The sequence below is a fragment of the Sardina pilchardus genome, chromosome 7 (assembly GCF_963854185.1).
Source record: "Sardina pilchardus chromosome 7, fSarPil1.1, whole genome shotgun sequence".
Lineage (NCBI taxonomy): Eukaryota > Metazoa > Chordata > Actinopteri > Clupeiformes > Clupeidae > Sardina > Sardina pilchardus.
The window spans coordinates 25,121,279-25,145,778 of NC_085000.1; the positions used below are offsets into that span (position 1 = coordinate 25,121,279).

Here is a 24,500-nt window from a genome sequence, read left to right on the forward strand (position 1 = left end):
ACAGCTACAACATCTGTTTCATTTGTTATTCATAGCATTCTGACCAAAGATACTGACATTAAAAACCTCCCACAGGAAGAGATACTGTCAGATTTGAAATGATAATTTTCTAGCTGGTCAGTCAGATGAAATAGCATCTATTATAGCATAAATATAATAGAATAATATCATACAGTGATCAGGCTCAAAACACAAAAACAATGTTGTGTTTACATCAATACATTCCCTAGCCTATAATTATGTCTCACTCATGGTCTGAAAACAATCTTGGTTCAGTGAACCATCCGGTCCCATTTCTCTTTTGTCGTCATTTGTGATGTCTAGATCTGACAGATTGACAGACATGGTGACACGACATGTCCCAGAGGTGCTCAGTGGTTCATATGGGATTTAATTTTTACACTGCGTACTAATACTATAAAACTATACCCACCTCTTAGCAAAGACACACCATCCTGATCTTGGGTTGAAGGCTTTTGTATATCTCCGGTTTTGGTAAGTGCACAAAGCTGCAGAATTTTGTAGATATATTAATAATTTGACACAATTGCATTTATTCATCACTCAACATCAGTCATATTTGAACATCTTTTGTGTCATTTATTATGTACCAAAGTGTGTAGATTTTGTAATATAGACATGGTTTCAGGTGTTCAAAAAGGTGTACTTCACATTAGTGTTCATTTTTAACCTTTTCATAGCTAGTTTGTGGCAAACATGAGAAAGGCCATCACCCCTCGACTTGTGTATGGTATTCTACTCTGTTCCTACTTGCCATGGAGTTACTGCCACCCAGTGGACATCTTAAGTTCCTGCAGCAGGAGACTACGTCCCACTTTGTGCCCCGGTGGTGGCTGTAAGCTGAACGGAGTGGCAGGAAATCCTTTCCCTGGACCATCGGAAGATGAACTGGCTTTTACCGGTGAGCTTCCATCGCTGCCAACTGCCAAAAGCCCAAGCGAGGAGGAATCAGATCTCCAGAGTTTATTTGCAGAGGGACAGCAAGGGGGGGATGCAGATTCACGGCTGAGGAGGATCGCACCGGCTGGAAGACCAACCTCACTGGATCTGACGTTCCATCTCTTGAGAGAGCTGATGGAAACATCCAGATCAGAGAAAATGTCACAGAAGGCGCAAATGAACAAAAAACTACTCCACACTCTTGGTAAATAAATCTTGAACAGATAGAAAGCTGATGATTATTTTAAAAGAAAACATTTATAGATTGCCGTAAATTTGTTTATAGCTCCATGCACTGTAATTCCATTCAGCTTGAAGAAATATTGGATACTGAATTGTTTAATGCTGTGAAAATGCTGTCTTCTTATTCCAAAATCATGTTGACTTGAAATAATCAAATTATCTTGATAGTAATAAAGTTTTCAATCCAGTGGGTATCCTTACTAAAGACAACACTGATATAATAGCATTTCAGTAACACTTCTTTTTGATTTAAAGAAAACAACACACCATATTTTTAAATGTTCAGAAACATTTATTTTACAACAGCAAATCAGATAAATGTTTTTTTTCTCTTCCAGACATACAATAACCATGCTACAACATAAAGGTCTGTTATTATACCTCATATTTCAGTGTATGTACATGAGACCTTAACCATTAGACCATGGGTAGCATAGCTTCGCCACATCCAAATTACATACAATTTGAAGCTAGGACAGTTCATCAGACAAAATAAGATAATAAAATAAAAAAACGCATCAACTTACCATATCACTATTATTACACTAAGCACTGTCTTCGTTTTGAAGACTCTTTTTTTTACTCTAAAGAATCTTTTTCCTGACTTTTTCTTCAGTACAATAGACTTCTTTTTTACACATTGCATTCAACTCAAAACAAGTTGCATTTTTCCAACATATTGATAAAGAAGCTGTAGTAGCTGTCAGATGTTTCGGGGGGAAAGTGTGTGAAATGCAACGTTAGGGACCACAGGGGCCAAAACGACCGCTGAGAGCAAGTAGTTAAGAGCAGAAGAAGAGAGAAAGGCAAGGAGGCAGAGGAGGAATGCTCACAAACTCATTGTAAACAGTTCAAACTCACATTATTGGCATTTCACAAACAACAAAAAAGAAGAGTACGTATGGCTGAATATGGCTGGTTTTGGTGGTCAACCACAATAATGTCCAACACTGGACGCAATCAACAGGTAAAATGAACAAACAGGAAATCAGAAAATGACCAGAATCTGCTTGTGGCGACTATCATTTTTATAAAAGAACTACATTATAGCTTTTGAGAGCGATATTACAACATAAACATGTGACAACTGAATGGCTGAGAATTAAATGACTTGCGGATAACTGCGGCTCAGTGTTTACATTTATGCGATCAATATTTTTATTGATAATTAAATTACATATTGAAACATTTGTTATTGTTCACTGGAGGAGCTGCCAGTGGTTGACACTCACTGTAATCACTTATGATCTGATTATGAGGAGGCTGCCCCTCTGTACTCAATAGCATAATGGGGACCTACCCCACGGTATGTAGGAATTCCACTTCACAAACATGAAAACAACACCAACAATTAATTATACACCCTATAAAATGTCATGATTGTATCAACATGATGATGAAACAAAAAAAAAATAGAACACAAAATATGAAAAAATAAATAGTACTTATTGTGGTCTGATGACACAAAACATGTGGCATGGTGTAAAAAGATATCAGAAAGGGGTCCTTGGCTGCAGACATTTAAAATCAGATAATTTTTCATAGAGACAAAAAATAATTCAAATGAACTGCTGTCAACACAAGAGGAAGTGATAAGAATGTTCTGTTCCATTACGTCAAATCAGTGCCCAATCTAAACACATTACACTGTTAATCTATGTTGGGAGAGGACACACAGCACAACAGGCCATTTTGAGTTTCAGTCTTAAGACGTCTCTTTAGATATCATGAGGCTGTGAATATCCTCACCTTTCTGTAAAGTAAATCGTCTAATAATCAGTTCATATATTTCCACCAAATCTAAGTACAACGGTTACTTAAACATCACCACAATTAAAGAATGAGTACACCAACAGTGCAAAAACCACAGGTGAATGTCATTTTGACACATGTAACCGAACCATCCATTTTTAAGAACACACCCCTCGCCTGTTCTTGATCAGATAAACTATTCCCATGAAACAGATGCACAGATTACAAGACCTGTCCTTAACCAATGATGCTCTAATGTTCTCAACCTTGAGTAGAAATGACTCCAATAATTATATCCTTATACAGTATATTAAACTTTGAAGGTATCTCTTCAGACACTGGTGGTAATTGATTTTAAATGTATGATACAGCACTATATGGTAAACAGCCTTTGTCACACACAGAGGATGGCGTATTGTTGCAAGCTTCCATCCAGTGGTTGTCAGGGCGTCAATCAACCAGAGGTGTAGCACTCGTAAGGACAAACAATCACAATCACTACAAACAGGAACTCACTTATAAATATGAATGGAAAAAATCCAAACAATTACAAAGTAAAAATGAGCAAAATATACATACTATACAGACACATCCCTCATGTGTGTATACTGTATATCTTTACATATAACATTTTTTTTATTATTATTTTCTTATGCATATTCCTCAACACTCGGGAGAGAGGTGTGGAGGAGGGAAGGAATGACACAAACACACATGGTTTTCCTCCGGATTCAGAGACAACGAGAGTTAACATGACTGCAAGAGGGAGCCAGAATCATGTAAGACCAGTCAGACAACTGCATGCCATAAAACACCCACGGCATAAGGTCATGGCCACCTAACCTGCCAAACAGCATCACTGCAATTTGGGTCTCCTGTTCCTGGCACCCCTGTGTCACAACACGACAATATGATCTCATGGTTGGCTAGAGCTCCGTAAAGATCCGTCTATCGCCACACTATCATACACTGCATCTTCCGCAAGAAGGTGTTGTCTTACAGTAGCCGTCCTAAGGTCTCTCTGGTGTTCTAAGTATTGTAGTGTAAAAATACGACAGAATGCATGAACAAAAGTTAAGGGCGGTTTCAAACAGAGCTGAGTGTTCTTCCAACCCAGTTGATTTTGCAGGCAAGTTTACAATAAGAAGTGTCAACGACTGGATAAAACATGTGAATGACAAGCAGTGTTTTGGCATTAATTGGCATAATGAAGTGTGTGTGTGTGTGTGTGTGTGTGTGTGTGTGTGTGTGTGTGTGTGTGTGTGTGTGTGTGTGTGTGTGTGTGTGTGTGTGTGTTTGTGTTTGTGTATGTCTGTGTTTTGTGTGTTCTGTGGTTTGTCTCCCAGGAAGGTGTTGTTGAAAGCTTGGGGCATGTGAGGGAAGAGATGGCATGCAGCTTTGGGCATAAACAAACAAACAAACAAACAAACCAACAAACCAACAAACAAACCAACAAACAAACTAACAAAAGGACCAGTTTCCTCTTCAGATCCCAAACCTCCCTGAGCCCCACACACACCTCACAAACAACTACGCCCAGTAAGACGGAGCCTGGCGCACGGCCTACTGCACTCGCAGAACGACACAACATGAGCATATGCGGTGAGTGAAAAACACACACGCCTTCATAAACACCTACGACTAGAGAAAACATACGTGAGAAAGACCCTACCTAATGAGCACACAGCACATGCTACAGGACACCAGGACTGGGGAGGAGGGGTGGTGGTGTTGGGAAGGCAAAATCAGGATCAAAAGGCCTAAAATGAAGTGGCAGCAAACAATAGGAGAGCAAAAATCATTTCTTCCCTTTTTTGCTACACTGATGGGGGTAATGTGCCACTCAAGGACAGATGGAGGTGGGAATGGATTGGCGGACGGGGACAGAGCAGGGCAGGGCAGGAATGGAGTGGAGTGAGGTGGGGTGGGGTGGGGCTGGATGTCTTTAAAAAGTTCAGGTTGCATGCCACCGTCAGTGGCACGTTCAATGTTGTTCGGACGAATCGTTCCTCGAGCTCATCATCACTCAAGTGGAGCTGGGAGGAGGGGGGACCATGTGTGGTAGGCTGGAGATGGAGGGCGCGTTAGTTAAAACCGGTGTCGGTCCGGTAGGTGGAGTGGTGACCGTCGGACGTCAGCTGGGTGGTCTCTGTGGCTGAGGGCTGCATCACGATGGGCTCACCGCCGCCACCCTCTGTTGGAGAAGAATGCACACCCCCTAGGGTTAACCCAATCAGCAAGTCCCAAACCCGACACGTGGCCAATCGCGCGCTTCTTTTGCTAGCTCGGTCTTATCTCTTACCTCGCTCATCTGACTGCAGCTGAGCCTCCAGGTCCTCGGGAGAGACGTAGAACTCGGGGTCCTGGCCCTCAGGGGGTCTGGGTTTACACTTCCCGCAGCAGCAGTTACAGCAGCAGCACAGGCAGCAGCAGAAGTAGCAGCCTGTGGCAACTCCGCAGAGCACAAACAACGCCTGCAGAGGGCGCCAGAAAGAGGGCGCAGAAAAAAAGCACAGAAGAGAAAACGGATTGGAGGTGACACAACAGCAGAAGGCCTCAAATAAATAAATGAAGATCATATCACATAACATCATATCACAGCAATGTCATGGAGGGAAAAAAACAGAAATGTGAAATCCCATCAGGATGTGCAATATTGTTCTGCTCTAAAATGTCCCATTCTTCCTGCCGCCCTTCTGTGGCCTTACCTTGGCCCACCAGCTGGACAGGACGAAGTAGGTGTTGACGTTCTCCTCTCCAAACTGCTCGGCCACGTAGAGCCCCAGAGAGCCGTACTTATCATAGATGTTGCGCTTGGTGGCGTCGGTCAGGATAGCATGGGCGCTGTTGATCTCCTTAAACTTATCCGACGCCTCAGGGTTGTCTGGGTTCTTGTCGGGATGGTACTTCAGCGCCAGCTTCCTGCGAGAGCAAGGACCAGTCACCAGTTTCCTTTCTTTTTCCGGAAAACACTGTCATTCTTCAAAGACCCTGACAAAGTCAGCCTAATCTGCATCTTGACATGCTATAGCACTCATGCCATAGTACAACTTGTAATGTTTGAGCATTCAGTGGTAATTCCTGTGCAATCACACAGAAACCTACATGAATGAAGTTTGATCAAATGTCTCTTAATTTTATTTATATAGCAAGTATTTTGACAGAAGATGCCATGTGTGGTCTTGAAGGCAGCATTGACAAGTAGTTAGATGCTTCTTGTAATACTTCAAATACTGTTCAATAAGTTCAAAAAAAAAATCTCTTGAACTTGAATTACTTCCATGAATTTCCCCTTGGGGATCAATCTATCTATCTACACTTGGCAAACCTGCTTGGCAATGTTTTGAAACCTGTTTTTTTACCACCCTAATGATGCCTAGTGTTGTTTATAATAATACAATACATGTAAATCAAAATGCCAGAGTTGTTTGGGGGGTAGTGAAATTTGCAGAGAGCTTTATTAGCATATCGTCATCACAAGTCAGTCTCACCTTCAAGATCCTAATCTCCCAACTGATCCGAAGACAAATGTCACAGCCTCTTCCATACCACTCTTATTACCATATCATTTTGGAATCTTCCAGAATTTTTGTCCTCCCTAGAATGTACTGTATCTCTCCACATCTAAATCAGTTGGGACCAGTGTTTGATACTAGTGGCAAAAGAGTGCATCCAGTCTTGTATGTGGCAGCCAGGCAGCCAGGTTGCTTCTTCCCTCTTTCAAATACCTCAAGACTGATGTTGTGAGACTAGAGGCCTAATCACCATGGCAACACTCATCCTACCACCCCTTGGCACCCAGATTAACACTGGGAATAGGAGCTGATGTCGAGAAACAACCTCTACATTCTAGAGAGCTCTCAGCATTGACTGGAGACAGCAGATAATGTTCTCACATAAAATAAGATTCAAAAAGAGCTTTGTCATATACCCATTATAAACATTTGAAAATTCAAATGGTCATCTTGAATTGATGCCCCCCCCCCCCAACCTGAAACCACTTGCACAGTTTCAAGCCCTGGTTATTTCAAGAGATAAAACCATTGCAATTCTCACAAGAAAAAATCTTTACTAGACATCTTTAGGGTATACAAAACAATGCAAAGCAAGTTTACTGAAACCTACTTCTCCTGCTGGACTAATCTGTTGTTTCCATTCACACCTTTTTTAAAATGGGGGAAAAAAGAAGACCTTAATGGTCAATGTGACCGCAGGAGAAATACAAACTGACCTGTAAGATTTCTTGATGTCATCGGGTGTAGCCAACTTGTCGACGCCCAAGATGTGGTAAAGTGTTTCTCCAGAGGTGGAGAGGGAGCGCTGTCGCTGCTGCTCAGCCATGATGAGAACCTACCTCCTCAACAATCTGTAGGATTGCACACACACACACACACACACACACACATGTACACACGTACACACGTACACACACGCACACACACACACACACGCACACAGAGAGAGAAGAGGAGTATTTTTAATGTTGACAGTAAGGACCAAACTATACAAGCCATCGCTGCAACCAAAACTGTAATGTGACACAAAAAGAAAGGAGATTATTTTTAGGGACAGCAAAAACGTGCCTGCAAAACATGAAAGCTCTGAGAACAATGCAAGTTACCACTTGAACTCAGAATGTACAGTACTTCACAAGATACATACACAAACCAAAGCACCTAAACTGAATCCAGCAGGGCTTGACAAAGCATACTAGGCTACTTAATACTAACAAGGGGCAACTAATAGAGAAGAAGAAGTATGTATTTGGTGAAAATTTAGACAGAGAATCAGTATTCTCAACAGCCCAAGCACAGTAATCACATACAGAGAAAAAAAATGCACATTTAACTAAGACAAGTTAAGACCAAACATCCTGTCTGACCTTCACATACAACTTCATACGGTACACTATAGCCTGGGGATCGACCAGTATGAGTTTTCTGTGGCTGGCGCTGCCGGTGGCCAATATAATGCAGATATTCTTTTTTGTATTATAAAAATGGCCACTGGTCTGGGCTGCACTAACCTTATCTCTGGATCAGTGGTTCAGTCACACACACACACACACAGACAGACACACACACACACACACACACACGGTCACTACAAAACAGGCACAAACAAAAGGAGCTATGATATATGGCTATTGGCTCCGTATATCATAGCGTTGTCTATTTTGAATGATTTGAAGTTATTTATAAATCAATCACCTCTTAATTTCGCACGCTAATGCGAATTAATTTCGATGGCCAATGAACCGGCCTGGTAGACTACATTCAAATGGATAATGAAAAGAGTTGGCATTACGGAAACTCACATTGCATAGCCAAAGCATTTCTAATTATATAGAATGTTGCTGTTTAAGAGACACAGAACAGAAGCAATACTGGTGTGTGTGTGTGTGTGTGTGTGTGTGTGTGTGGGTCTGTGAGAGAACGTGTCTTTCACTGATTAAATAAACCCATTTCTCTTCAGCAAGCATCTACATATCTTGATTATACTCAGTATTGCACTCATGTCCTGCAAAAATGACGGAACAGTTAAAAATTGTGAGGATAAACAATTGGAACACAATAGACAAAGGTTTTTATAAAGATGTTTAATTTCTCAGAGCGCTTAAGAGGTGGATTTCAAGAAGTGGTTCTCTTGATTTCATGTTCATGTTTTGCTGTTGTTGCTTAATGTTTTAGTATTGTCACTATTTTATTTTATTTGTGCCCATTATAAAGTGTTCATCACACAAATTAGGACACTTTTTGACAGAAAACCACTTAGTATTCTGAAGACTAGCCTACTTTACGTGACACTTTTAGAATCTTTGGACGTCAAACACATCAAGAACTCCTACATCAATCTGATGCATGTTCATATAAAATGGGACAGTCAGTTGCAGTCCATTTTTTTTTTCTGTGACTTTGTTTTGCTTTATGTGCCTCATGAACACTTTGATCTGCCGATACTGATTAGCAAATGCCATTAATCGACCTGACTGGCCTGATCAATTGATCAATCACTATAGGCACAAATGCTTGAGCAATCTGAACCTTATGAACCTACAATATTTTTCGCATCATGTTTTTCAACTCGACTCGACTAAGACAAATTATCAGTTCAACAACTGGCCTCTTGGAAAGCAAACTCTAAAATGCATTTGAAGACAGATGGACACACACATAAACACACACACACACACACACCAAACTCACTCATCATCTGAGGCCTACTGCTCATCCAATGTCCCTGTTGTGTCTAACTCACAGGCAAAGACAAATTAACAGATTATGCTCATGGCGTGCGTATGTCTGGACTGCAATGGGGGCAGGTCACCCCCAAAACGCCACATACCCACCCCATCCCCTTTCCGACGGCTGTTTATGTGCATGTGCCAGCAAGGCTGTCACTGCCCCTCCACCCAAACAAAAGGCCAGGGATTAATACAGGCTAATCCCGCACCCGCTAGAGTGCTCTCTGCTCCCAATCGCATTCTATGGGGAGAAGCAGGGTGCCAAGGATGTACAGCCTGTGTGTGTGTGTGTGTGGGGGGGGATCCTTTAGAGTCCCACTGCTGTTGTTGACATATTGAGATGTGATGTGATCTTTCATTTTTGGCAGTTTCTTGTCAAAGGCCATAACTCAAAACTTACCCAAATATATAGTCCATGAAGATTTGAAAAGTCAACAACACAGTTAACATTATAGTCTTTATCACATCCACATTGTTTTCATCATAATGCCTGCCTCGTGACCTAAAAGGACACAACATGACATCCCAAAGACGCTGATTTGCATAAAAAATGAGTGCAAATGATTGCTGGTCCATTTGGCAGGCTTAGCATGGGGGCTTCCCTCTGTGACGAAACATTAAGCACCGTAGAATGAGTCAGACGGAGTTTCTAATTCACTTCTATGGGCGGAATCATCCCCTAATGCAATACACATAATATAGGCAATGTTCCATGTTCCTTACTCCATTACTTGCTGTAGACCACCCCTGCTGATCCCTCTCAATGCCTCTGTATTTCTCTATTCAATACAACTGATGAGCTAGAATACATTTGTGCTTTGAGGATAACTTTGAAATATGTGTTTAATATAAAGACTGTCGAGCCTGATTTACATGCTGAAGCTGTAGGCCTAATTCTTCACTCATCTGTGTATGTTTGGCTATGCCCTGTTGTGGTGGGAATGACATTAAGGGACGGTCCACTTCTAACCAGTCCAGATGGTTGATCATACCACAGAGCCATACCTCACACACATACACCCTGGATGTTCCCCTCATTGATGAAGTGCTCTGCATTTCCAAGATGTCGAGCAGTGATGCTCTGCTTCAGTTTCCATGGAAACGGTCTATAGCCTATTCCGTGGTACTAAAGTTCACTTACATTGTGTCAAGACATTTTTAAAACGTGGCTTTCTAAACCTATGATGATCTCCCTCCTGAAATAAATCAACCAGATCAACTTAAATATAAATAAACCTTTAAACACAATATTCATTACCAATTGTTCAACTGATCAAACTAGTATTGTCATTATGGTCCACATGTGAGCACTTTCCCTTAATAACATTTTTGCTAAGGTGATTCTATATTTCCTCATCTGGAATCAAGGAACTCTGATTCAGCCATTGATAAGGTTAGTTTGAGCAACCTGTTCTGTATAAAGTACCAACTCTATACCATACACTTCTGTTTTGAGTTCATATTAAAAAAAAACATCTCTCTTGTACATTTAGCCTGATACCACCAGACCCAAAATTTCTCTGTCGTTATTCAAAATTTGAACCAGTATCCACAGAGCTGGCCGCTAAATATAGGTATGAACTGAGTGTGCTATAGTTACCGCATGTAACTGAACAGTCTCACCCAGCAACCTACATCCTTCCCATTAGACTCCAAGTCTGGAGGCTGACCATGGGCGGGGGTTCCCCTGCCCCACACAGTAACAGGATAGCAAGCCCATTATAGATCCATGCCATAACACAAGCTCTGAGGTCCCTTTCTGTCCTTCTCTGCATAGATATTCCTGTTCTGAGAAGATCTAAAAATGTGGGTTGTCACTTACTATGAATATGCATGACATATATCCCTGGGTTGCTTAATATTTTAGGTAGGCCAAAGAACTGTTGTTTGGGGTGAAAGTTTGCCATGTACTTTCCACACAAATATTTTTTTTTAAAATGAAGTTCACTTCTTGAGAATGACTTTCAATAAGTGAAATGATCTTCAAGTTATAGTGGCACTTTATGGAAATGTAAAAGAAACTAATGAACCTAAGTGCTCATCTGAAGGAGTACAGAGGTGCTTGGATTTCTCTTAACTTTTAACTATAGAAATACCTCAGCAGCAAAAATAACAGTGACTGGGTTCTAAAAAAATGAAAATGAAATTCAGAATTTCACAAATACCTGGGATTATAAATGTCAGACTACAAAGCTCCATTAGCTACATTCAGCACTAAAGACTGGAAGTGAATGGGCACTAAAGCAAAACCCCTGACTTGAAGATTTAAAATACAACCACCATTTCAGCTAATCAGCAAATGGGACACGGATCAATAGGGTAATTTGAAAGTTTACGCAAGGAGGCACATGTCAGTCAGTTGAAGTGGTAATATGTCACCAAGATATACCAAAGAATACACTACTAAACAAAACTACAGATCAACCATACCACAACACTGTACAGCATAGCATACCTGAAACATTCATTGACTTTTATTAGACTGATAGACTGATTTCTGTTAAAAGAAAGGCTTTCTGTTAAAAGAAAGGACATTTCTTGAATTTCCCCTTGGGGATCAATAAAGTATCTATCTATCTATCTATCTATCTATCTATCTATCTATCTAAAAGATATTTCAGACATAAAGAGTCTGAAGAGAGGGTGTCTGTTTTAGACTATCAAACATATTCTATCTCATCAATATGCTTTTGATTCAGGAACATGTAATGGATTAATGACTCTGTAGGCTAAACAAATGGGAATAAGAAATTTAAAATAGGACAGATGAAGGTGAAGTGTGACAACAGTTGTCAGTTACTGACAAGTGAACAAAGCCCATGCAAAAAAAAATTGCAATGCCTGGCAATGAACTGATGGTGACATCATAATCACCCTATATTTCACACACCACAGGTCCTTCCCATGATTCATCTGTGACTCACCTCCCCTGGTAGGTCTGTGCAGTCTGATTTAACCCCAGCGACAAACTTCATCCACTAAGTGCAGGCAAGTGGCTCTAAACCAATGTACCAAGTGTGCTGTGAGGCAAAATGAGGATTTTTGGAAGAACCCAATACTTTTTTTGTACAGGCTCATGAAATAGGCTAGAGGGGTATTTCAAATGCTCCATTGCTTCGTAATGAAACAAATGTCATGTAGTCAGTGATTTACACCTTTTTTTTTAAATCTGGTCTTTAGCTACCATTCTCAGCATGTTTTCATGAAATGAAGCTGACACCTATCTCACAACTCCTTGGCAAGATCACCATATTTATAAGCCTGCCTGGTTGTGAGGATATGTTCCAAGTGCTAGATTTTTTTTACCTTCTAACTTGCCTGTTGTAAAATATCAGGTCTTGCCACCAATGTGAGGACTCTCACAATTTTAGCAGCACCATTTTCCCTTGTCAAGCGCAGAATAAAATTACCTTCCCCATTCTGTGAATAATGTTATGACTTGCCTTCCTTTTCTGCTCAGCTCATGAACACTGTATGTAGACATAGAAAAATATGGGCGTATGATAATTAACTCCCCTAGTAATAGCCTACAATGTGTGTGACATTCATCATAACTAGTAACTAATATTGGTGTGCCTTGGTTGGAACTTTGGTGTGCCTTACCCTCAAACAGGTAGGCTAGATAACCTGCATTCATTTTTTGTAACATAGCCTATTTTGTTGCACAGCCTGTTGTGTTGAGATTTTGTGTTTTTGTGAAGATGCCATTTAGGAGAGTCATTTAGGGTCACACATCCTGATTGCGAAATATAAATTCAGTTAAGAGACAGTTAGCACGTTAGGCTAGGCTACTGCATGTAAAACAAACAATTTAAGCTACAAGTTACAGTTAGGCTACAGTTATTGTTATACGATTTGCCATTTTTAAAATGGTCGCCATGTCTAATTTTAGACAGCCGCTAAGATTTTGTAGTTCTATGGATGGTTTCACAGTCAGTTGACAGATATGTCGAGCTCTTTCAACAGACAATGGCATAATCGGGAACTGTCCATTCAGCACTACAGTCGTGCCTTGACATAGGGCGCTGAGTGCTTAACATCCTCGAAGACCTCCTGGCTCCTGCTCATAGACTGTGACTTCACGGCCCCATCGCTTCGTTCGTCTCACACTATGCTATATAAGATGCTTAGTAGCCTAGATCTGAGAGCAGCACGTCAAGAATATAGTGTAGGCCAGTATTAAGACATAGGCCTATCTAGAAACGCAGCATGTCATACACTCTGACGTCAGTATTTGTAGTGCAATAAAGCTACGACGGAAATACTAGGAAGTGGGCGAGTCGTACCCTAAACAGAAATGTCGAAACGATTCAAAATACATTAAGATCTTTGCCTTTTTGACTGCGCTTGGGTTCGTACGAGTATGGTTGCATCCATCAAACAGCTATATTGCACAGCATCCACTCAGCCTTAGGATAACGCATCTTAGGCTGGTACACATTGGCCTGCATCCTCACCACAGCATCCAACATGACAGCGATGGTCACCAAATGCGCGCACCGCATTAAAGGATTGTCAAAAAAGGCGTAAGATGTAAGGACATATACTGACTTGTATTGGAGTACATTTGAGTGAGGAACAATAAAAAATGTCTAGTACTAAAAAATGTGGTTGAAGGTAAAACATCGACACAAGCAAATTGTCAGGTAAATCACGACCATCAGATGCGTCTCAAGATATAAAAAAAATCCCCCTCTGCTAACGTTGAGATTTCACCAGGTTGAACCGATGCCGAATCATGAAATAGCCTACTGCAGAGATAAATTAAATGTGCCCAAACGGCATCCTCGTTTCATGATTGTAGTCAATATATAGCCTACAGCATCGTTCGAAAAGGTTGGATTTAGAAGCTCATCTTTAGCCAGCTACCGCATCACCGAGGAGAGCACTAGCAAACCATAAGCATCCATATTGGTTAGCCTGCTAAGGTTAGCGTGATACAGAAGACAGGTCTGGGTAAGTCAGCATTAAATTAAAGGACAAAAAATAGTGAAGAAAAATCCTCGTAGACCTTCACAAGATATTTCTTACCGTTTTGTCGGGCGTGATAGATTTGACTTGCGGTGATGTTTCAGTGCCGTTTGGCTTAGTAATAGCCTATGAGAAACTACGGCTGCATCCCAGTATACGCACACACGTCCAAGGCAAGCAGCTGCAGCAGTAGAATCCTGACCCCTCCTTCCCTACACCGCGTATAGCGTGCGCGTTCACAGCAGTGGGGGTCTCCTCTGTGCGCGTTACCTGCGGTGGTGGTCTCCTCCATCCCTATCAGCGATAGGGATCCCGCAGTCGTGAAATGACCCATTTCTGTTCCTCCTCTTCCCTTGCTGCGTGGACTGACACTAGTTTAACAGAAATCAAATCTGCAGATCTGACTGAATAGTCTATAGGAAGAATCCGACAAGCTGTGAGTGTAAAGCACATGTGCATGGAGGCCTGTTAACCTAACATGAACCTATGTCAGAGGATGGTTACAGAATGTCACATTATTTATGTGAAGCAGTAGGCTTCTAGGCCTACATGACTCATGATTTTTGTAAAAAAAAAAAAAAAAAAAATGGTAATGTACAAGTTAAAGAAATGGAGTGATTAGCAGAGGTGGGACAAAGGCACTGTTGGCAAGTAACATGTAAGTCTCAAGTTCTAGTGAAGTTCTAGTGAAGTCAAGCATTGAAAGAGCACGGTAGCCAGACCATGACTATCAGACCATGAGAAGTAAAAATCCTTGTATATGCCGTGTATGAAAGGAACCAGGCACTGAGCTGCAGTGATGGTTCTCCCATGTTCTCAAAGGAACATTATTCAATCTATAGATGTTCAGTGTGTGATGATTATCTTTAAATAAGAGATCCTGCAGCATGCAAAATTGCGCATTGCAGGTGCAAATGAACTTCAGGCTGCTGAAGTTTGTAAGCCTATGGGCAGGAGATTATATTTTGATAAGATACAAATCAGCAGCCATGGCGTATGTGAAGTTATTACAAGTCAGAGAGGCAGAGCCCCTTGAGGGTGAGTACCCTGGTGCCCTATGCAACCACCTAAATGGACGGTTGCCTATCCCAAACCATATAGCCCATATCCATCTGCATGCACTGCCTGTGAAAATGGAGACCTTACTGCCCTCATCTGACAAAAGAGGGTTATAACAGACCTGTACTTTCGCAGGCTAAAACCAGTCATTGCGCTGTCAGATGGATTGGCAATATATGCAGAACAGTATGGAACATTGATGTCCATAACGGTACAAATAACTCAGAAAATGTGACGACAAATGATTTACAACTACAACTGAGTAGTCTGTTAACAATAAATATGTATTTCAAAAATACATCTGAACTTTAAAAATAATAAAAAATGCAAAATATATATATTTATATGAAAACACTTCACTTTTCCCCCTTTTCTCCATGTCATAACCTTCACATTAGACGCTGGCTTGACAGTATACATTCTCCCTCTGTAAGCACTGCGAGCCATAGTAGTCCATAGTGGCATGTTACTGAACTTAGCGTCCTATAAGTCCAAGCGGCGTGCCTCTCCAAGAAGCAGGAACATTGTGAGACCCACCACATTCACCAGTGTCAGAAGGGAGAACACGTTGGCCCAGGACTGTGTGAGTTCTATGAGGTATCCAGAGAAGTACACCAGCAAGAGACCTAGAAAGAGAAAGTGAGAGTAATGAATGGCACATTCTCTGATTCCTCAATGGGATATTCGGAAAACCAGAACACAAAGTAGATGTTCAATTGACTGGTCTAGTCCTATGACAGAAAGTACTTATGAAAATAATTGGACGGCTCTAAGAAACTTTGTTTCAAGGTGTTTTGAACTAGACCACAACACCTGATTTCACAATACTGTGACCTTTAACATGAGCGGCCAGTTATGATTATGAATCATTAGCCCTATGCTCTGAATCATTGTTTTGAGGCGTACCTGAGAAAGCCCCACAGGTGTTCATAATACCTGTGCAAAAAAAGAAAACAAAATTAATTTCACATCAATTATTACGTTAAAGGTGCTCTAAGCAATGTTGGATAACGTTTTAGCTGAGAAACAGCATATAACATAAATTAGAGCACATTTAAGTAAATAATGCAATACTCTCAAAAGAACTAATGACATGAAACATGGTGCGGAGTCAAAAGACAGACAAAAAGCCAAATAAAACATGAGAAGTGAACAAATGTGCATAACAAAAGATGGAAGACTAACCATACAGTGCTCCAGCACAGGATGGGGCCAGGTCGTGCACGTTCACAGTCACACCACTGTAAAAAAAAACATATTGACTTTATTATTATTACTGTTGGATTAACAACTGTTTAACTTGTTGGTAAACTGCTAGTAAAAGTTGATATTCATTTAAACTATTGTAAGGTTCTGTAAATCACTTTGGACAAAAGTGCCTGCTAAATTCAATAGCCAGATATAACCATAACAGACTCAACAAAAACAAGAAGCATCAAAGCATGAGAACTATGCAGTGAACAAAGACAAAATTATGAATACTGTTTTAGAATAGCACTAAATATGCCTGGGTCATTCCACGTCAAATCAACCAGAGCGCACGCACTTGCGTCTCAAAAAAATCTGAAAAAAACATTTTGTCCATGTTTAGGGTGGAAAATGAAAAAGAAAGATTCGCATAAGACAAGTCAAATTGGTGTTTTTAAAAAGAAGAGGTGATGCAGATTGAAGAAAAAAATATTTTAAAAATCTTTGTATATTCCCACAAGGTGTTAGGGTGCTCTGAATATGAGATCCAAAATTATTTTTCAAACTTGTGAGGTCTGCTGTTCAGTCCCTGATGGATTTTCTTTTCTCTTCATTGCTTTTTCTGAGTGTTTTTACTGATCTCAATAAGGGGGAAAAAATCAAGAGCCTATGTTGAGTAAAAGATGTCTTCTGTAAGCCTAAACACAGCCCAGCCAAGAACTCCAAAAATTTTTTTATCAACTTTGAGGGACTGCTATGACCATGCAGGATCATCCAGACTACTCGTGGTGATCTTATTGCATACTCTTACTGCATACTCTTCCTATTTATGCAAAATGTGAGCCTCCTACAGATTCTTCTTGAGCAATGAGCTTGTGAACTTTGACAAAAAAAAGAGGCAGAACAAGTTTGACACCCCCCTCCCCCCGTAAAACTGGCTGTTACTTGAAAAGTATTGATCTTAGCGCAAAACCATTTTACAGAGTGTGTCTCCTGGGCAACATAGGCACGCATGGTATTTTTTTCAGATTTTTTTGAGACGCAAGTGCGCGCGCTCTGGTTGATTTGACGTGGAATGACCCGTCTGTCCTATTATGTCCTGTAATGCACCTTTCATACAACTTGTTTCTTCCTGGTGCCAAAAATATTATAATATTAATATTATTATTCATATTTGTAGTGGTCTATAAAAAGAGTACGTAAAAGCACTGAAATGTTTTTTTTTTATAAATGATTTCTAGGGTTCTTGCCTGGTGTTGAATGTGCCTAGGCCAACGGTTGCAGAGACCAGGGCAACAGCTGAACCGAAGGAGGGGTTTCTGCATAGCATCAGCATAAACATGCTGCTCATCCCCATAGAACAAAACTGAATATGCCCAAGGAAACAATCATTAGGCATCCATCACATCTAAAGACACACCAGCAATCCTGTATTTAATGTAACCACACATCACAACTGGCAATTCTGAGCAATTACAGTACACTGATGATGACTATACATTTGTATTGGAACACAGAACTTTGACTTGGCTAAGGTTTCCACAGGAATGCAAGATGAAAGTTAATTACGATAGCAAGCTGACAGCAAGCCACAGCATGCAGATCTTCATAGCAGTAAGATATTAATAGCTGAATACTGAAGGAGGCGCACCATATACTGTATTAGAAGAAAGAGATCCCCTCACCATTACATATTATCATAAATAATTATTTTAATGTTACGGTGAAATTCTTACTATTCCTATTTTATACTTCAGTCTGTAGGACCTTTGTTGAGTGATTGCACCACTACAAATAATGTCACAAATAAAACACATGTAGCTCCAAATTATACAATGGGACATTTTTACTTAAACATGTTTCTATAGCCTTAGTATGATCTGGAATATAATAGCAATAGATATTTGTTTGTGCTTATACATACCTGCATTATCTTCCTGACAGTAACTGTTTTATATCCTATGAAACATAAATGGCTATAATGAGGTCACATAGACAATATATTTGTGCAAAATGGATATTCAAAAGCCCATGGAGGATATTCAGAAGCCATGGAGGAATCTCATAGTTTACCATTTTTGATGAGGTAACTCGACAAACTGCCTCCAATCAGAGATGAGACCATGGCAACAAACCAGGGAACCACGTTAAACACCCAACCCTACAACAACAATGTTGAATGGTTTCAGGAAGCGCAAGCCAATACACTTCAGTGAAAGGCTGTATTTGTTGTGTGTATAAATTGTACATGGCTTTAGAAATGACAGAAACAAACTTACCTTAGCATGAGGGTATGTTTCTTTGAAAAAGGTTGGGAGCCAGGATATTAGCGAGTAGTGGGTACTACTGAAGCACAGATGTGCAAAAACCATGGACCTGATGGGAGAAGGGAGGAGGAGGAGGAGGAGGAGGAGGAGCAGGAGGGAAAGATTTGATGGCAGGCGCATGGATGGATGGACAGACAGACAGACAAACAAATATAGGGACGCAAAAAAAAGGAAGAATGACATAAAGCAAGCACAATGTCTAGCGTTTCACTCACAGCACAGAAGGCTCCATGCACAGTTTCAGCCAAAAAGATGCAGATTTCTGTGGGCTCAGCTGGGGCCCATGGTTACATGGCATTTCTGGAACTTCTGGCATTGTGGCTGGTGCTGAAAACAGTCACCACAGACATACACAGAGATGTGTTCAGTATAAACACAAACATTCAGCTCTAAAATGAAATATATAACACATTCTACTGAATTCATAGCTACTTTTATAAGTAATGACTTACAGTAAACTACTCCAAATAATAATTCAGATGCAATATGTTTGCTTTATGTGACTGCTAAACTGAATTCTTAATGTTTGCTGTTTACAGGTGTATGGTTGAATTGTGTCGTTATCAACACTGGAACAGAATTTCTACCTTTCAAAAAGTAGTTCCAAACACTGAAAGCCCACATGGCGGCAAGGAACCCAACTATGGTGAACACAGGCTCCCAGCTATACCATTCCAGAATCAGAGACCCTACTCCACCTACAGACAGCACCCTGACGGCAGACAGAACAACAACATGTCAATATTAACAATGATAATACCTCTCATCCAATCAGATGTGAATAAATAGTTTGACCAGACCTAACTGTTGCATAATTCCAAATATATTGGCATAATAAAAAAAATAGCTACATTTGATTAGCTGTGCAGTCTGTTGGCTTCAATTTACAACACAGCAGCCCTAACATGTTTGTAAAGGGTTCAGTCTCTGAGACAGCTGCATGAATGGATTAAAACATTAGGGTGGTACCAGTATTCCATGCACACTACTACACTACAACTTGGTATTACGTGAATAAGGACTTTTGATTAATCATTTTGGGCTGCATTGTTTGTTAAGGTAAAACAAAAAAAAACTTTGTTGTGAATTTCTATACTAGATGGACCAGTTCTGTGATGAATATGTCATACTGTACATGGTGTATACTGTATAACAACAGAGTATAAAAAGATAATGAATTTGGTGTGTGTGAGGGAGATTATCGAGATTGTCTGAGTGCCTGTTTTGAGAGTGTGAGATGTTTGAGTAGTGTCCCCTCACCCCAGGTGACAACCACAGCCAATGACGCTCATCACGAAACCTCTCTGTCCATCCTCCACTCGCTGAGCACACACACTGGCCAGACATGGGTAGTGCACACCTGTGCCACAGGTAAAACACAACAAGGTTCATTATTAATACCATGGGACTTAAAACAAAGAAACGTTCCAAGTTGTTATATTATCTGTTTTCAAACCTTAAACAGCCTGAATTCAGACGTTACCTGTGAACTTTAAACCCTGATATCATTCAGTTTAAGACAATTTAACCATTTAGTCCAAGTCAATCTGTACACGTTTAAAAGCGTAAAAAAAAGCTTGATAAGTCAGAGGAATCCACTATATGAAGTCTGTTAATTGTCACATTATGAACAGTTCTCCTCAACCATAATGTTTGGATTTTCAGGTCATTGTCATTTCCTCTGTCTGTCTAGGCTGGGTGAACCCTGCCTGACCCGCGGGCGAATTTGGATTTCACCTTGCAGCTCAGGCTGGAAACCTGCACATCTATCTCCCCTGCTTTCTGTCCACAATCTTTGGGTCCAATCACAAACTAGCTTATCCAGAAGACACACCCAGATTGTTGGTCCTCTTTGGTTGAAGGACTATCCAAGCGTATGGAGTCATTTGAACTATATGCCCATTGATCTTGTGCAGTAGAAATAAAGGCCCAAACTTAAAAGATTCAGCTTAGTGATTACACAGTCTGTCTCTTTTGTCATATATTCCTTTACCTTGAAAAAGTCCCATGAGGAATCTGGCCATTGTCATGGTGATCAGGGGACTGATGTTCAGGTGCGCCAAAACTGGCGTAACAGCTGTCATCGACCCCCAAGCTATGGAGGAAATGAATAGAACTCTCTCTCCACCAATCCTGCCAAAGCATGAGTCTCTCATTAGTTCATAATGTGACAGGCAGGCATATGCACATGAAGAGATACCAGGGGTGGTGGTAGCATAGTGGTAAAGGAGCTGGTATAGAGGAGCCAGAAAACTTGAGCGTTCAATTCCTGGCTACACACACACACACACACACATGCGCGCACGAACGCGCGCATACACACGCACACACACACATTGCCATTATAGTAATATAATAATGTCAGTCATTTTGGATAAAAGCATCTGCTAAATGGTTGTTAGTTTAATTTAAAGCTACAGTATCTCAGTAGCTACGGGTATTTAATGGGCAGAACATTGCGTGTTAGAGAAGTTTAAATATGTTTTTCTTTTTTAAGATATCTTAAAACTAAACAAGATATTCTAAAACTTTCAAAGTGAGACCTTGCTATAAACATCAACCACAGAATTTTGATGATATAATTGTTCATTTGCTAAATTAATAGATACAGTTTCTGTTCAAGTGAATGCAGTATTGTTTAAAATGGTAATGAGCTCTTATCCACTTCTCTAAAAATACGCTGGCATAAACAACTAAAACCTTTTCCAGCATGGTCTGACCCCAATCAGGCTTCAAAGTGTAATCAGTCATAATCCCAAGACAAGATACCCACCTGTCACTGACGTGACCTCCAATGATCTGAGTGAAGCAGTAGCCCCAGAAGAAGCCACTCATCACTACACCAGTCTCTGTCTTGCTCCAGCTGAACTCTGTGGCCATGGCGACCGCACACACTGGCATGGCCATCCTGGCGCAGTACAGCAAACAGGTGATGAGGAGAATCATTATGGTCCACGTTTGAGCCTGTGATCTAGAAAATTCCCCCCAAAATAGTGTATATGATTACATAATACAGTAGCAAATGTCTCTGCTGCTACAAGATCAGAACAAAAAGACTGAGGGGGAGCTTCTTTCCTCAAGCCATTTGTATCCTGAACAAGCACAAGACTAAGCTGTGCTTACACACTTATTGCACACTTACACATGGACTGAAGCTGAACTGCAAGCAAAATTTCACTACATGTTTTATGTCAGTACAGTATCTCTGTGTCACAAATCATCCTCTTTGTATCCATCCTTTGTCTTATGACTAAACGATGATCACTTGACTGTCTTTGGAAATAGTTGGACATATAATTAACTAAAATGCTGCAAGACCAGTTCTTGAAAGGTTCTCGACTGGAAAATGAAGATCAGTAAGTCACATCAGAAGCTATCTCTGACTTTTATTTTTCAGAAATTCAGATTTTAAACTCAAAAGTAGTTTGCTAAATGTAGTAGAAAATGTCCAAGAAATATATAGCCGACAATCACAAATCCTTCAGAAAACATCCACTGCATTAACATGAACATACACCTTATAATTACCAAAGGGGAAGCATTTTGCAACAAGCAATAGTACTGAGTAAAATCAGTGAAAGTATACCCTTTCAAATATCTGTGTCTAAGAGTGCGTTTCATTTCCTGTTAAAACTATATAATGAATTACGAATTCTGTTGATTTCTGTTGTCTCCAAGCCCAGTAATCAAGCATAGGTAACATTAAACTGGTATAATAACACCATATATAGCATAGCCTGATTATTTATTGTTCCAATCTTACCTTGGCCATGGTTGAGTTTTGGTTGCTTCACTCCTTACATTGAGATCTAGAATAACATTATTCTTTGGGTCTTCAGAAGACAGCATGGCATTGCTGCTGCCCCACTATACAGTACACGGAGAGAAGCGTCGACTGGTCTCCTGCGCGTTCAAGCAGGCCCGTCAACTCCTCAAACCACTGAAACTATGCGAAGAAGTCTGTCAAGGTTGTGACTCCGCCTCTGCCTCTTTGTGAATAGGTGTCTGTGAACAGCATGTTGGTCAGACTAGTTTTTCCTACTGGCAGACGTCACTCATGCAAATTAACTTGTCCTGATGTTGCCTTATTTAGACCAGATAAACGTGACCAGCTGATGTTATAGACAGCCTTAGAGTCAAATTTACTATGAACCGGTATTTACAAAATTGGGACATGTCGGTTAAATAACTGTTATTATACTGTATACTGATTCTTAGCTAATTCTAGTACAGAACATTTTCCAATTCTTTCTTTTGATAATTTGCATTCAGGAAGTATTCAGTCTCCGTCATTAGGTACTCTCAGTCATGGGTTCAGAGGTCACATGGAGTTCATGTGTAATGCCCAAATGATACAGTCAGTGTGTGTAATACACTGTGTGATATCTCAAAGGGTTTGCTGGATCTCAATCAAACCTGGGTTCCTATCATGCAGTATTTGCACCATATCTCCGATGTGGGGAAACAGCTCTTCATCAACCCTTGCAGATACTCACTATAAAAGTCTAGATGCACATTATAGTCAAGGTAGTCAAGTCAAGATGCAATCACAAACTAAACTTCAACATTGCTCACTAGAATAAATTCTACAGGCCTATTTGACTAGCTAGCAGCCTATTGCATAATGTTAGTATCTGTTAATGCTCCCATCAATTGTTGATGGGAGATCTAATGTTGTAACACCACACTGATACCAATTCTTCATTTACATGCAAGGCTGGTAAAACAGGTTTTATTATGTCCAGGGACTCCATAAGATGTAATAATTAACTCACAGACACATTTGGGGATGCAGATGTGTCTTGGGAGTGACACATTCATCCCTCATAGCCAGGGCTTAATGGATTTTTTTTAATGTGAATATTCACTGTCCAATATAAAACCAGCCTCACCATGGTAAGCGCACACATATTTCCCTTAAAGTTATTATGACCTTCAGACAAAATAAACATTTTGGTTAAAGCATCTGTAAAACACTGTGCTGTGAACAGTGATTAGTCAATATTTCTTAATTTGTTGTCCAGATAAAAAAAAAAAAAAAAAAGAAAAACCTAGTTGTTCATTCCTGAAGATCATGTAAGAAACTGTTCACCAATATTGCATATGGATAGAAGGTGGTTGAGTGAACAAAGTAGCAACGAGGCAATACAAGGACTCAAAAGGTGTGGCTTAGTTTAGGGTGCTGTTGTTTAGGTTTCAATAGCCTACTGTTTATACATAAACACATTGAACAATGGTATTCTGGCCACACAACCCAAAAGGTTAAAATTAGAATAAAGCAGAGAAATATACATGCAAATGCATATTATGCAAATGTTACATGATGCTCAAGTTTCTACATAAAATACAAAATAGTTATGGAATGTCATATGACACAACAACATTAAAAGGGGGTGAAACATTGGGGAAGAACAGGGCCTATGTAACACTTAGGCACTACTGTAAAAATGGAACATATAAACATATCACTCCATCTGTTCATGAATTTGTAAGGACCATTTGGCTATGGCTATGGCCTTGTCGGACATCAGTAGTCACTGCATATCTGGAGATGTTCTGATAGCCTATACCTTTAACATGCTTGCCTATAATTTTATTTCTGATCCCCTCGTGCAAATCTTTCCTTTGATTTCTCTGGTCCATGTTCATTTAGGTGCATGATGATACAAAGTGGCTTTTCTCCATTTAAAAAGGCTGAATGACTGAATACAGGATCAAATACACATGTAATACCAAGTTAGTTGTAAACATCACTC

General features: G+C 40.2%; 2 protein-coding genes and 1 long non-coding RNA gene across 4 annotated transcripts; 1 reads left to right on the forward strand and 2 right to left on the reverse strand.

Annotated features, from left to right (window-relative positions):
* Positions 1–1,474: 1,474 nt before the first annotated feature.
* dnajc5aa (DnaJ (Hsp40) homolog, subfamily C, member 5aa) lies at positions 1,475–14,375 on the reverse strand. 2 transcript variants are annotated; one of them, XM_062541475.1, is made up of 5 exons: positions 14,231–14,375; positions 7,187–7,321; positions 5,664–5,877; positions 5,258–5,429; positions 1,475–5,149 (listed from the first exon to the last, which is right to left on the reverse strand). In XM_062541475.1, exons 2-5 carry the CDS (start codon positions 7,294–7,296, stop codon positions 5,040–5,042), a joined length of 606 nt encoding a protein of 201 aa, XP_062397459.1. In that variant the 5' UTR covers positions 7,297–7,321; positions 14,231–14,375; the 3' UTR covers positions 1,475–5,039. The 2 variants fall into 2 exon arrangements, with proteins under 2 accessions (XP_062397459.1, XP_062397458.1); XM_062541474.1 differs by having other exon boundaries at positions 1,475–5,173.
* On the forward strand, positions 3,381–18,283 carry LOC134087763 (uncharacterized). The gene is made up of 4 exons (XR_009939853.1): positions 3,381–3,430; positions 3,637–3,734; positions 4,302–4,557; positions 17,659–18,283. It is a non-coding gene; the product is annotated as an uncharacterized LOC134087763 (long non-coding RNA).
* LOC134087761 (voltage-gated purine nucleotide uniporter SLC17A9-like) lies at positions 15,493–22,659 on the reverse strand. The gene is made up of 13 exons (XM_062541473.1): positions 22,508–22,659; positions 21,518–21,715; positions 20,738–20,877; positions 20,005–20,104; positions 19,332–19,456; positions 18,960–19,071; positions 18,697–18,793; positions 18,491–18,578; positions 18,342–18,376; positions 17,668–17,783; positions 16,415–16,470; positions 16,136–16,165; positions 15,493–15,855 (listed from the first exon to the last, which is right to left on the reverse strand). The coding sequence occupies exons 1-13, from the start codon at positions 22,591–22,593 to the stop codon at positions 15,713–15,715; spliced, it is 1,326 nt and encodes a 441-aa protein (XP_062397457.1). The 5' UTR covers positions 22,594–22,659; the 3' UTR covers positions 15,493–15,712.
* Positions 22,660–24,500: the final 1,841 nt, after the last annotated feature.